Here is a 13,663-nt window from a genome sequence, read left to right on the forward strand (position 1 = left end):
GCGCGGCCTACCCACCGCTCCGCCTCAGTACCGTCGCCTGGCGCCTTCAGCCGCCGCCTCCCCCCTCCTGCGCGCGCGCCACAGTCTCCGGCATCCCTCTCGACCCTGGCTTGTGAGAGCAGCCGCCATTGTAGGGAAGCGCCCCTCTCACTCCGTAGCCGTTGTTTTCTCCCGGGTAGGTACTTTGCCGTTTCTTCAGCCCCCCTTCCTTCCCCTCCTCCACCACCTCCCCACCCCCCCCCCCAGTTTAATAGGGTAATGGAGAGGGACGTGTTTTCACCTCATGTGTGAAAAGCTCGGCTCGCCTCCCCGCCCTTTTTTCTTTTTAAACGCATCACAGTAGCCTTTTGTCCCCTCCCACTTTCCGTTCACGTAGCGTTTTGCGCGCGCTCGGTTGCGCGTTCCTTTCCCCCGTTCTCTGCGCGCGCGCGTACAGCTCTTGTCTGTCGCCTCTCTCCCTCCCCCATTGATACCTCCCCCTCCCCTACCGTCATTGCGAAGAGCTTGTTGCTGACAAACTTATTAATCGGCTCGTGCGTGCACACGATCGAACCGTCTTCAACTGTGCTTGGCGTCGGCCCTAAGCTCTTTCGCCCTTAGCAACGTTTATGCGCAGCAGCAGGTCGTTGCTGTTTCCTGAAGGCTGGGCTACGAGGCTCAGTTATTTGGGATTAACTCTTAAGGTTATCGGGCCTCATTGGGTGTTGGGGGCCACCTGCATCAGGAGAGCTACAGGTACCCCATCCTTTGTGTAAGGCCAACATCGGCTTGGATTCCCACCCCCCACCCCCGTCTAACTGCAGCAGTGGGATGCACATTTCAAGACATGTTTTATTCTATTGGTGGAAATATCATTGCTTAAATAGTCTCTTGGAAAGCATATTATATTGCCATTTTATTCAGGTGGTTCTGTTTGCTGTTTCCAGAGGCTGGCAGCAGTTAATTCAACAAATAACCAAACACATACCGTAGTTTGTATACACTGAAAGGTTTAGCTGATGCTTGTTCATCTGTTGATGACAGATATAAGAGCATGAGTAGCCCCATCAAAACTTTAAAAAGAAAGTTCCTAAGTTGCATTGTGATTTCTGATGTGACGTGCTTGTTTAGGGAGATGTGATGTTCTGAAATAGGGTGTCTGTCTTCTTTTGGAAGACCAGGAACCCTGGAAATGAGGGTAGGAAGAGTAGAATTCATTTTTCAACATGAGGTGACTCTTGAAAGGGGTTGGCATTTGGATTGGGTGCATTCAGTAACAGCAGCATGTTTGGCATACCATTCATATAATCCTATTAAATATTCTTCGTGTAGTGCCCTGATTCTTTTAGTAAATATATGGTGTTCTTAGATGAGGGGAGATTTCATCCCAATCGGTTAGTACAAAATCTTATGTTTAGTTGTTACATATGCTTTGTTTTTAATCGCAACTTCCCAAACCATTTTTTCTTTCCTGATGCATCATGAAGTGCTAGTACTGCTATGGGCAAACAGGCACAGATCATAGAATTGTACAGTTGGGAGGTACCCAAGGGTCAATCCTGCCCACAGCTGTCCTTGGGAGGGTACGAACCACTAACCTTCTGGTTAACAGCCAAATGCACTGACCCATTGTGCCACAGGAGGAACATTATGTTAATGTTAGTATTTCATATTATTATTATTATTCATTAAATTTGTATACCGCCCTATACCCACAGGTCTCAGGGCAGCTACAACATAAAATCACAATATAAAAACCCAAAATACATAATAAAAATAAATATTTGAAAACATTTTAATAAATACTATTGTTTATTAAAAGCAAATAGTACAATCATTTCACTTTATGATTCTGAGACTTGGGTTGATTCTGAGACTTAAGGTGACTGTTGTCACCTTAAGCAGGTGGAAACCTTTAATTTTTCCTAAGACATGTTTCTAATATAAATTTATAGGGCCAGAATCCCTACTATACATTTTATAAAGGGGTTCGGATTCTTGGTTTCGACTGGCATTTTGTTTATTAGAACTCAACTCTGTGAAACTAGATCTTTCAGTTTGGGGTCCTTTTATTTGCCTAAAAGGGTGTTCTCAGCTGTGGAAGCTCATTTCAAGAGACCAACCTGCTGAGACATAAAGATACTTTAAAGCCCAACATCAAAACATTATGATTAACTTTGATAATGTTGAAGGTTGAAGGATAGAAAATGCATTCTAGCACCTTGTAGTATTCAACTTGTTGAACATTTTGCATGCTGCCTCTCCAAATGTTTGAAGTGGCTAGTGACAGTCATAAAAACAATCGAAATAAAATTCTGTAGTTAAAAACAAACCAAGGCACTGGTAAAAAATAACTACCAATAGAATAACTTCCAGAGGTCACTCAAGTGTAATATACTTTGCACTTCTTTCTAAAGCAAGTCTCAATGTCTTAAGGGTGATAGCTGTAGGTGAGGAGTGATGTGTACAGAATATGCCAGAGAAAATATATACAGTATTGTGAACTGTGGTCCTCACTACCGGTAATATGTTTACAGTGTATGCACCTGCCAGTCTTAAGAAAACTCATAGTGGCTTCACACCTATCTGTCATCAAGAAAACAGTATTTTATATTTAAATATTTAATAGTTTGTATTTATGCATCATTTTTGCTTAGTGTTCGGTGTGCTTCAGATGTGTTATCTCAGTAGTCCTTAACAACAATCCTGTGAGGCAAGCCAGTACTGTGGCTTTAAAAGAGGCTCAATGGCTACTAGCCACGATGGCTGTGCTCTGCTTCCACAGTCAGAGGCAATAATGCTTCTGAATGTCCACTGCTGGAATTGGCAGAAGGAGAGAGTGCTCTTGTGCTTGGGTCCTGCTTTGGGGTTTCCCACAGGCATCTGGTTGGCCACTGTGAGAACAGGATGCTGGACTAGATGTGTCATTGGCCTGATCCTGTGGGCTCCTTTTATGTTCTCACGTATCCCCATTTGCAGATGGTGGGCTGAGAAATAAAAAATATCCAGCGACTTTTGGCTTATTTGAAATTTTAATTGGAGGCTTCTATTTCACAGATTATTTTCCTACTACTATACTACGGTAGCTTCCTGAAAGCTATGGAGTCAGTGTGCTTCTACATTGCTAATAGGTAGTTTCAATGTCAAATATTTTAATATTCCAAAAACTTTAAGTAGTATATGGTGCCTTGAGAAATGGCATCAAGGATGCATCCTGGGGTTTCCCATGTAGCAGTGAACATGGAAATCAAAAGTTCTGGTTAGTTTTTATTTTTGTTGAAATAGTGAATGAAGGTTACCCCATGGCTTAGCATGAATGAAAAAATATGCAGGTTGCTAGGGGGAAGATTGCAGTCACTGTGCTCCTTGACCAGGCCTCCTGCTTCCATGCTACCTCTGGAACAAAGTCAATATTTGACATAGCATTGTATCTGAACCTGGGCTTGTGGTTTGCCTTGCTCCAGCTGTGACTAAAACCCCTCCACTGCAGCTGTCTATGTGCTATATGCATAAGTTTTGGGGGAAGCACTAGATGGAGTGTGTGGCATTGGGAGTGGGACTTATCTGCGTGGCTCATTGCCTTGCTTCCGTGTTGCTGTACATGGGAGATAGTAACATCTGCAAAGAGCTATAAGTCTAACCCTTTTAAGAGTGAATGTTACTGGCACATAGCAAAATATTCCTAATACAAAATTTCTGTACTTTACAACTGTGATATACATTACTATGTAATGGCCCTTCTGGGTTTTGACTGATTTAGTTGGTATACAGAATGAGGAAGAATACAGCATAATTTAATAGTGAAATCAGGAAGATCAGCTCACTTAAAGCCAAATTCACAACCCATACATTTGCTAGCTCCATTCCATTGGAATTTGCTTGTAGGATTTAAATAAAAGAATCTAGAACTAGCAGGATATTCTCTGCAGATTGTGTGTTTTGTTAGGCTTTCTGCAACAGAAAGAACTATCTGGAATTGGTAAACAGATTAAATTGCCGTCAGCAACTGCTGATGATTTTGTATACAATGAAGAGATTAATATTCAGAAGTACTTGTACAAAGGGTGATTTCCCTCCGAAGTGGAAGATTGTGATGTACAGCTTAACAAGGTCAGATGATTTGATTTTTCTTAGGAAATATAATTATTCAGCTGAGTGTTCATTTAGTTAATTTTACTTTAATAAGAACTTTTTGTATGTCATGTGCTAACTTTTTAACCTTTATTTCAGGAATACTGGAGCTTACAGTCTGAAATATGTGTAGTGTTATGCAAGTTGACAACAGAAAAATGGACATGTTGAAGATCCTGCGTAAAACAACAGAGCGTTTGGAATGTGACCACTGCAGTTTCAGAGGGTCTGACTATGAAAACATACAGATTCATATGGGTACTATCCACCCCGAGTTTTGTGATGAAATGGATACAGCAGGACTGGGGAAACTTATATTTTACCAGAAAAGTGCAAAGTTGTTCCACTGCCACAAATGTTTTTTTACCAGCAAAATGTATTGCAATGTTTATTATCACATCACAGCACACCATGCAATGCCTGACAAATGGAAAGAAGAGCAAAAAGATTTGTTAGCAACAGGTGCAGAAACTGTAAAGAAACCTCTGTTTGTGGAACCTCAGAAGTCTTCTCCATCTCCTGAGTCACTGAAACCCACTGTTTCTCCTGAATCTCAGAAGCTGGCTCCCTCTGAACCCCTCAAGCCTGAGGTTGGGTTATCTTCCAAGATACAAAAGCCCATCTCAGTTGTATCCATGGAGCAACCGAAGGTTGCTCCAGTTGCATGCCCAGAGCCACAGAAACCCATCTCTGTTGCATCATCAGAGCTTCCAAAACCTATTCCAGTGGTGTCATCAGAGCCATTGAAACCAGTCCCTTTTGTGGCTCCAGAGCCCCTGAAACCCACTCCAGTGGAGTCCTCAGATGTATCAAAACCTGTATCTACTATCTCCCCTGAGCCACAGAAGCCTGGCACAGCCACATATGTTGAGCCACAGAAACCCTTCCCTAATGTACATCCAGAATTGCATGTATCTATCTCAGAGTCAGAGAAGCCTGCACCACCTGTTTCTCTAGAACCACAAAAACCCCTACAACCTGTATCCCCAGAACCTCAGAAGTCTGCTGTGCCTGCATCTCCACCTGTGGCTGCATCTGAACCACAGAAATTTGCTTCAACTGTGTCTCCTGAGCCTCGCAGGCATTCTCCGGCTGTGTCTCCTGAGCCTCGCAGGCACTCTCCAGCTGTGTCTCCTGAGCCTCGCAAGCACTCTCCGGCTGTGTCTCCTGAACCTCGCAGGCACTCTCCAGCAGTGTCTCCTGAGCCCCGCAGGCACTCTCCGGCTGTGTCACCTGAGCTAAAGAAATCTACATCTGCTATATCGTCAGAAACTCGCAGGCATATTCCTCCGATGCGGAGACCTGCTTCAGCGCTTTCCCCTGAACTAAGGAAACCTGAACCACCAATACCAGATCATTGGAGGTCTGCTCCTAGTATTGCTCCAGAACCCTGGAGGAATGCTCCTAATATTTCCCACGAACAACAGAAGTCTTCTATTACTGTGTCACCTTGGTCCCCCAAACCTCCCACATCTATGTCAATGGAGTCCAGGAGGCCTGCCTCAGAACCTCGAAGACCAGGTTCTTTGATGTCCCCAGAGCCTCAGAAGTTTGTGCCAGAGCCTTGGAAATCTACTTCCTTGCCTGAGTCTCAGAAATCTAGTCTTGTTTCCTCAGAGCCCTGGAAACCCATTTCTTCTGTTTATCCTGAAGGCTGGAAACCTGTCTTGTCTCCTGACACCTGGAGGTCATCACCAGCAGTACCACCCTCTGCACATCCCATGCCAACAGAGCTTAGAAAGTCTGGTCCCCCAATGTCACCTGATCTTTGGAAACCTTCATTCTTTCCTGAACAACGTAAGCCAACTCCTATGTCTCCTGACCCTTGGAAATTCCCTTCTGACTCTCGGAAGTCTCCTTTCTTTTCAGAGACTCAGAAGCCTGCTCCTTTTGTTTCTTCTGAGTTCCAAAAACGTGCTTTGTTTTCCGAACCCCGAAAACGGGCACTTTTTCCAGAGTCTAAGAAATCTGTTCCTCCTCCTACTTCTGCTGATGTACAAAAACGTCAATTCTTCCATGAAAGTCACATGTCTTTTCCTGAAGTCCAAAAACATGCCCTGTTTTCTGAACCTCACAGACCACCTCCTGTTTCACCTGAGGCCCAAAAGCATGCCTTCTTCCCAGAGCCCCAGAAACATGTTGCAGTTTCTCCTGAAGTTCCAGAGCATGTTCCCTTTGGAGAACCTCAGAAACCTCCTGTTCTTACTCATGAAGTGCTGAAGGCTTCTTCAGTTTCTCCTGAAATTCAGAAACATGCAAGCTTCGCTGAACCACAGAAGGCTCTTCCAGGTTCCCCTGAGAAACTACGGCAAGGTTTCTTTGCTGAGCCTTCAAAAGGTTCTCTTTCACTTGAGCTCCAAAAACCTGCTCCTATGTCTTCTGATCCAAAGCAGAACTTTGGTTCTGATGTCCACAGACCACTGGAAACAGCAGGCAGGGAAGTTCACAAAACTGCTGTCTCTGACTTTGGTCAGTCTGCTGCACCCATTTTTTCAGACTTGCAGGCACATTCCGAATCTGGTAAAGATTTCTTCGCTGAGCAGCCAGAAGGTGAGAATCCATTCAGTAGTCTGTTAGCTCCAAAGGAGCAGCTTATACAAGCCAAGGAAGCTAAAGAAGAAGTATTATTTTCTTGTCCAAAGAAGAAACCGAAGAAGGAAAATCAGGAAACTGCAAATATAGACCTAAATAACAGTGGGAGTGGAAATAATGAAATGGATACCTCTGAAGTTAAGGAGCAGGAATCAAACAGTGATCAAGAACAGTTTGATACAGAAACTTCTGACCTCAACAAAGACACTAAAATTGATGCAGTTACTCCCACTCAGCCTCAGTGTGTGCTGCAGTTTACGGAAGAAAAGGAAGCCTTTATCTCAGAAGAAGAAATAGCAAAATATATGAAGCGTGGCAAAGGCAAATATTATTGCAAAATTTGTTGCTGCCGGGCTATGAAAAAAGGTGCTGTTTTGCATCATTTGGTTAACAAGCATAACGTTCACAGTCCATACAAGTGTGACATATGTGGAAAGGCATTTCTCTTGGAATCTCACCTTAAAAACCATGTTGCTGCTCATGGTCAGAGTTTGCTTAAATGTCCACGTTGCAGTTTTGAATCAAACTTTCCTAGAGGCTTTAAGAAGCATCTAACCCATTGCCAAAGTCGTCATAATGAAGAGGCCAATAAAAAACAGATGGATACAATAACTGAGCCACCTACTCAGAGTGAAGAGGCCAATAAGGTGCCAGTTGATGGCACCGAACCATTGAACGAATCACTTATCGAATCACTTACTGAACCACAGATTTAATCATATTTATTTTGGAAGTTGAAGAATCTCCAAAAATGTTAGCTTGTCAGTAATGCGGTTGAACTGTTTTATGCAACTATATCAGCATGTCACAATAAACATGATGGCCACAATTAAATGCGAAATTAAGTGCACTTAACTCATTTATTTAAATGGGCCCTAGTTTGCTTAACACTGCTATATTGTAGCCATTAGTTTGCAGAAATAGTAAACCCAGAACTACCAAAGTAATAGGTCTGTACTGGATTGTATGGAGTGCTGTTTTTAAAACAAAAAAATGGAGATTAAGTCATGGACAGAGCAGCCAATGAGTTATTACAAATGCTCTGGCAACAGAATTATCACATTCTGAGCCGTGACACAACTTCACTACCCATAACAGAAGGTTGGAGGTGGTGAGAGACAGAAGGAGCAGAGCCCAGAGGTGGTGTACATCTCCCTCTACCCTACATCCTGGGTTTGTGTCCAGGGAATGTGGGCTTTTGATTCCCTGATCCACATGCTCCCACAAACAGCTCCTTTTTGCCATCTCCACTGCAGCAGTAGCAGTCCTTTCAATGGTGGCTGGAAGGGCACTCCTAAGAACAGACCTCTTTGCCTGCAAGAGGGAGACTGCTGCAGAATCCTATGACTCCTGTGATTGTTGAATATTTGTGAGCATCTTTTCCAACTCACAAAGTGTCCAGCATGCTCCTCTGCATGCTCTACTCTGCGCAGCGTTGTCAAGCCTTTTGTGGAAACAATCACCGATGCAATAAACTCGCTTCACACCCATGGTACAGGCAGTAAGGTTTATTTCCGGTTTACAGCTTAATGATTTTGTACATCATTAACCCATACATCAGTTGCTAGCATGCTGCATCTGGAGATGGCCCTCCCCCTCACCGCAGGGAGAAGAGCAGCAAGAGAAAATGAACAAACTCAACTCTTTCAATCTTATATAGGCCCAGAGACAGGCTGCGCATGAACATTACCTGTGCTTCTGACCTTGAAGCCTCCCGCTATTATATTGTTTACATTATACTGTGTAGATACAGAATTACTACTAGTTTCAGTTTCACATATACCAACAACCCCCTCGGTCCTTATCGGAACTGGAGTACAGTATACAAAAAAAACCTATGCAGTATGCTTATTCAGACCCAATTGCAAACACATCTCTCATGTTTCTGAAACTTGAAAGCCTTGGTTATGCCATCAACAATATTCTCACTGGGGCAATATTTCAGTTTCACTAGACCTTGTGAGAGATGTTCACAAACACTTTGAAATTTAATTTCAATATGTTTTGTTCTGTTCTTAAATTGTCCAGATTCTGCTAGCTATACCTTGTCTGCATTTTCCCAACCCTCCCAACATTATAGGTTTGCACTATGGTTTTCTAAATTACTAAAATAAGCAGCTAGAATAGCAGAAATGTGGCAATTCGCCCAATCAGTTTAACTCTCCAAATCCAGTTTTTTATTTGAAATATATTGAATAGCTCAATATTTAGTGTAAACATCACAGAACTGAAATTGTTTTAAATTGTGCATGGAATAGTATAGTAATTTGTCTTGAATCATAAGTAGTGATCATTTTTATAAGTATTGCAAGGAAAAATCAATGTTTGCACCTCAATAAATTTGCTTGTTTAGATTTTTTAAGTAGTTGTGCTTCTGCTCTCTATTTGAAGTGCAGATTAATGTGTGTGAAATAGCTAGAATAATGTCATATGTATTGGACATATATATGCTGTCTTGTATTATTGTTCTTTATAATTTGGGGAATGCGTTCTAAGTATTGTTTTCTATTCTTCTAACAATAAAAATAATCTCTGCATTGAAATTGTTAAATTGAATGTATTAGGTAATGTTTCATCAGCTTTTATTACTTCAGATATTTATTACTGGAATTAGTACAGATTTCTGTGCATTCTCTAATGCAGGTAAGTGATAGCATTCACAATGTAAATAATATTGCTTTAAAAAGAAAATTAAATGGCAAATCTCTATACAAATCTCTTGTGATTCAAATTCAGCACCACATGTGGTTACATCATACATGACCTGCTTGTTCTACATGAGAAATGGATTTAGATATCAACAAAATTGTGTAGGAAGTGGCAGCCGTGCCATTCAGGTGGTAGATAAATTGGTTCAGTCATTCCCAGTCCACAGTACTACTTATGTTCATTATCCATAGCAATTGAAACTTGGAGCCTCTATCCTTTTGTCATTTGAGATGTGAAGGTGTCGTATCTCATCTTTCATGGTGTGCAACCTTTTATTTTACCAAAAGACTGAGAAGTGAAATGAAGTCCAAAGATACTGTTCTGCTGATACAATCTCTTGGATAAGCAGAGCATAATAACTCTTAAAGAACCTACGTGTTATGGCACGGGATAGATTTTTCCATTTTTATTAAAAACTTTTTTTTGTAACTTCTGCTTGACATTCTTGCTTTATCATGTAAGGTGTAATAAAATAGAAAAGTTCCAAAGTCATTAATATAATTCAGCCCAATGTAAGCATTGTTAAATATTACTGGTATTTTTTTATTAAAAAAAGTGTGCCAACATGAAGTGGGGATTATATTTACAGTGCATAGACATAATCCCATGATTTGTATGTACATAGTAGTAGAATTTGGGCAACCTGAGATTTGTTTGAAGCTCACGTTATAGCTTTTTGCTCTGCAGAAGAGAGAAGCTGGTTGCTTAAATTTCAGGGGTGCAATACAAGCAGCTATAGGTGAAACTTTAACCTATATTTGAAAATAAGTTGTTTCATCTGCATTGTGGATGTCTCCTGCCATAAAACTTGCATGTATAACTATAAAAATAGTTGGAGGTGCCCATGCCAAGCATACTCTAGTCAAGATGTAGAAGAATTAAGTTGAATCTGAAATTAATTTAGCCAAATGAGAAATGAAAACATTGTCTGTGTACCAACATATTTACACGGCTTGAATTCCCCAAAAGGTCAATGTGATCCCTTATATAAGAATAGCACCTAATCTGCATTTTGTTTTCATCATAGATTAGCTTTTCTGAAGTATGTAAGGACGTATGCCCTTGGGAAAAGTAAAAACATGCAGGTCTGGATTTTTCCATTGCTATGATTTGAACAGATGTAAGTGAATTGTATTTATAGTATGTAGGATGTTCCATGACAGGAAAATAGGTACAGATAAATATTTATTATTTATGCCCTGCTAGAATAGTTTTCTAAACACACACGCGCACAGCTGCTTCCAAAAAAAACCCAAGGGTATCAATTCATAAAATGTAACTCATTAGCAAAACTTGGAGATGGATGGGATTACATTTTGACACTTTGTGGTTACAGTTGCCAGCTCTATCAGGGGGCTCAATGGATTGAATTTGGGTATTCCAGGACCTAACTAACGACTGCTAGGTGAAAACATATGTTAATTTATTAGTATTTCCTTTGCATTAACTAGACTGGAGCTTTGTTAATAATGTCTAATAATCTTTTCCATATCCCACAATACATTTTATGATGGGAATCTGTAACACTTTGTACAATATGAACTGTTAATGCAGGGACAGACAAAAGTTACTTAAAAACAAACAAACAGAACTTCTAGCCTGCCCTTCTCTCAGGGCAGCTGTCAACAATTAAATTCAGTGTCATGAAACAATATCAAACAATATTATGCAACAGAGGTAGGCAGAATAAAAACAGATAACATCAACTGGGCCAGGCAAAAACCTGCTGGAATAAATATTGATCTATTGAGCAGAAGATGGTTAAAGAGGAGCTGCATAGACATTTTTATCACAGACACGTATCTTCCTTCATAGGTGAGAAATAGAGATGAGCCTCTCCACATCTTGGGCAGCAAAGCAGAGTAGTGGCGAAGGATGTAGGTGGTTCTGGATCCAAACCCTTTAGGGCTTTAAAGGTACGGTAATTAGAAGCATTTAATGTGCCCCCAACAAAATAACCTGGCTATGATACTCTGCTTGTGCTGTCCTCTAGGATAGTGGCTAAGATCAGCTGCTAGATGGCAGCAGTATTTAGCATTTAGCTTGCATTGGAGTCGATCTACTACTTCCTAACTTTTTTTCTTTTTTACAAAACTAGGAAGATGTTGATCTATTGTTGATAGCAGAAGATGAGGCAGGCCATAATGTACATGCATGACACATGTACATGCATTACTTGATCACATTTGTATCATTCAGAAGCATTGTGTATGAAGTGATATGCAAGTTCTGACTGTGGTGTTTGATCCCTAATGGCTCCTTGACACATAAGGTAAAGGTAAAGGTACTGTTAGGTCCAGTCGCGAACAACTCTAGGGTTGCGCACTCATCTCACTCTATAGGCTGAGCCAGCGTTTGTCCGCAGACAGCTTCCGGGTCATGTGGCTAGCATGACTAAGCCGCTTCTGGTGAAACAGAGCAGTGCACGGAAGCTCTGTTTACCTTCCCGCTGGAGTGGTACCTATTTCGAACTGCTGGGACCAAGCAACGGGAGCTCACCCCATTGCGGGGATTCAAACCGCCGACCTGATCGGTAAACCCTAGGCTCTGTGGTTTATACCACAGCACCACCCGCACCCCTTGACACATACAATACCACAATTTGCTGCAACCATGGCAAACAGCATGCTCTCATGTTAACTCTTGGACAAAAAAAAATTCTCACAGTTCTGCCAGTGGCATCTTTTCCTAGTCCTTTATAGGGTTTGCTCAGATCCTATTTCTTTGTTATGTTTTGACAGGGCAATCTCTAAAATTCAAGCTACTCCCCCATTACTTTTTATTTTAAAAGCTGTGCTCTACTGAGCCAGGTGTTTCTCTTTTTTAATATACCTCTATTAGCCATCTACCATTTCCACTGATGAGAAGACATAATTATGTCTCAAGTGTGTTCCCTCTTAAAATTGCAAAAAAGGACTTTGATTTAGACTTTCTCTAGCCTGCCTATGTTAAAAGCCTGCAAAAACTTTATCAATGAGCTATTTGAGCAGACTTTTGCTTCTTAGGCACTACTCAAGACATTTTTAGAACTTTTCATACAACACAGCATTTTTCTTATAACTGCCATTTAAATTATTTTATGTGCAGAAGCCAAAATAGTGAATGTTTTGCCAGAATGTGGGAGTCTCTTGCAAAGGAATTTCTAGGCAGGCGATGCCAGAGCACTTAAGAATGTTCAGCTGTGGCAGTGGACAAATATTTGCTTGTAACAGCATTATCTAAAGGGGTCAGAACAATCTGACTTCATTTTTATGGTCCAGCAAAGTCCTTTTAAACAATGAGAAAACATGGGATGTTTTGACTTTTCTGTTACTAAGCATGGCCAATCTCTTCACTTTCCACTTTCAGCCCACAATCTAGGATTTAAAAGTGCTGGTGGAAAGGCAAAAACTAATACCAGTATTTCTCATTCTTTTTCTGAATATATTTAGATGCAAATTAGCTATAGAATGAATCTGGCTCACAGCATTCCATCATATTCTTAGTGCGACCAAGAAATGGCACAGGATGGAACTTTACATGTAGGGAAATGCTACAGTTATTCGGGTCACCAGGGACAACAATGGCTCCCGCTCCATCTGTAAGTGCACCTCTATTTTTCACAGTGTAAATAATGCTTTGAATTCATTCAAAAGCCAAGTGCTTCTAAAGTCAAAAGTGCAGCAAGGTCTGCTTTTGGGATTGCTGAAATGGCAATGATGGGTTCTCGGAGAGTGTGTGTACATGTACCGTAGTACATACATTCTCAGTGCAAAGAAATGGACTGCATTTAACTGGGTATCAGAACAAGCCCTCTGCCCAATCATCCTAATGATGTGTATTTTGCTATTGATTTTTTTTAAAAAAACTGTTTTGCTAATGATACATGTTCTAACCTGATGATGAATGTTCACTGTCTTCCTTCACACATGCTATCCTTCCTTCTTTGGTACAGCTTCATCCTTCTGGGACAAGGAAAGAATGATATACCGGGCACTGAGTGAAACGTCAGCTGTGGTATATTTTCTTGTGTGCCTCCTGGAATCATACTGTCAGCATCTATTCCTTGGCAGAGATCAGGGCTAGATCATAAACCAAAATTGGTTTGGCTGTTGGCTGTAGCAACTGCTAAAGGCACAGAGTTTTAACCAATAAAGGACTTCTGTTTGTGCAACAAGAAGATACGGTACTCTACCTCTCCTCTCCCTGCACACCCTCCTTAGCCACCTCCATCTGTACTGGAGTTTTCCCCACCAGAGCAGATTTGGGTTGG

General features: G+C 41.3%; 2 protein-coding genes across 5 annotated transcripts in view; both read left to right on the plus strand.

Moving 5' to 3' along the window:
- Positions 1 to 36: 36 nt before the first annotated feature.
- CHAMP1 (chromosome alignment maintaining phosphoprotein 1) lies at positions 37 to 9,239 on the plus strand. Its single transcript, XM_035115522.3, has 2 exons — positions 37 to 175; positions 4,210 to 9,239. Exon 2 carries the CDS (start codon positions 4,236 to 4,238, stop codon positions 7,416 to 7,418), a length of 3,183 nt encoding a protein of 1,060 aa, XP_034971413.1. The 5' UTR covers positions 37 to 175; positions 4,210 to 4,235; the 3' UTR covers positions 7,419 to 9,239.
- Positions 53 to 13,663, plus strand: part of SEPTIN10 (septin 10) — a 69,283-nt gene continuing 55,672 nt past the window's right edge. For 2 of the 4 annotated variants that reach the window (XM_088668612.1, XM_088668615.1), the window contains exons 1-3: positions 10,444 to 10,496; positions 11,227 to 11,327; positions 12,843 to 12,991. The gene's annotated coding sequence lies outside the window, so the exon portion shown is untranslated. Of the gene's footprint in view, positions 176 to 10,443; positions 10,497 to 11,226; positions 11,328 to 12,842; positions 12,992 to 13,663 lie in introns of those variants that run through there. The other 2 variants (XM_060273398.2, XM_088668616.1) reach the window with 2 other exon arrangements.

This window comes from Zootoca vivipara, chromosome 4, assembly GCF_965207765.1.
Source record: "Zootoca vivipara chromosome 4, rZooViv2.hap1.1, whole genome shotgun sequence".
NCBI classification, from domain to species: domain Eukaryota; kingdom Metazoa; phylum Chordata; class Lepidosauria; order Squamata; family Lacertidae; genus Zootoca; species Zootoca vivipara.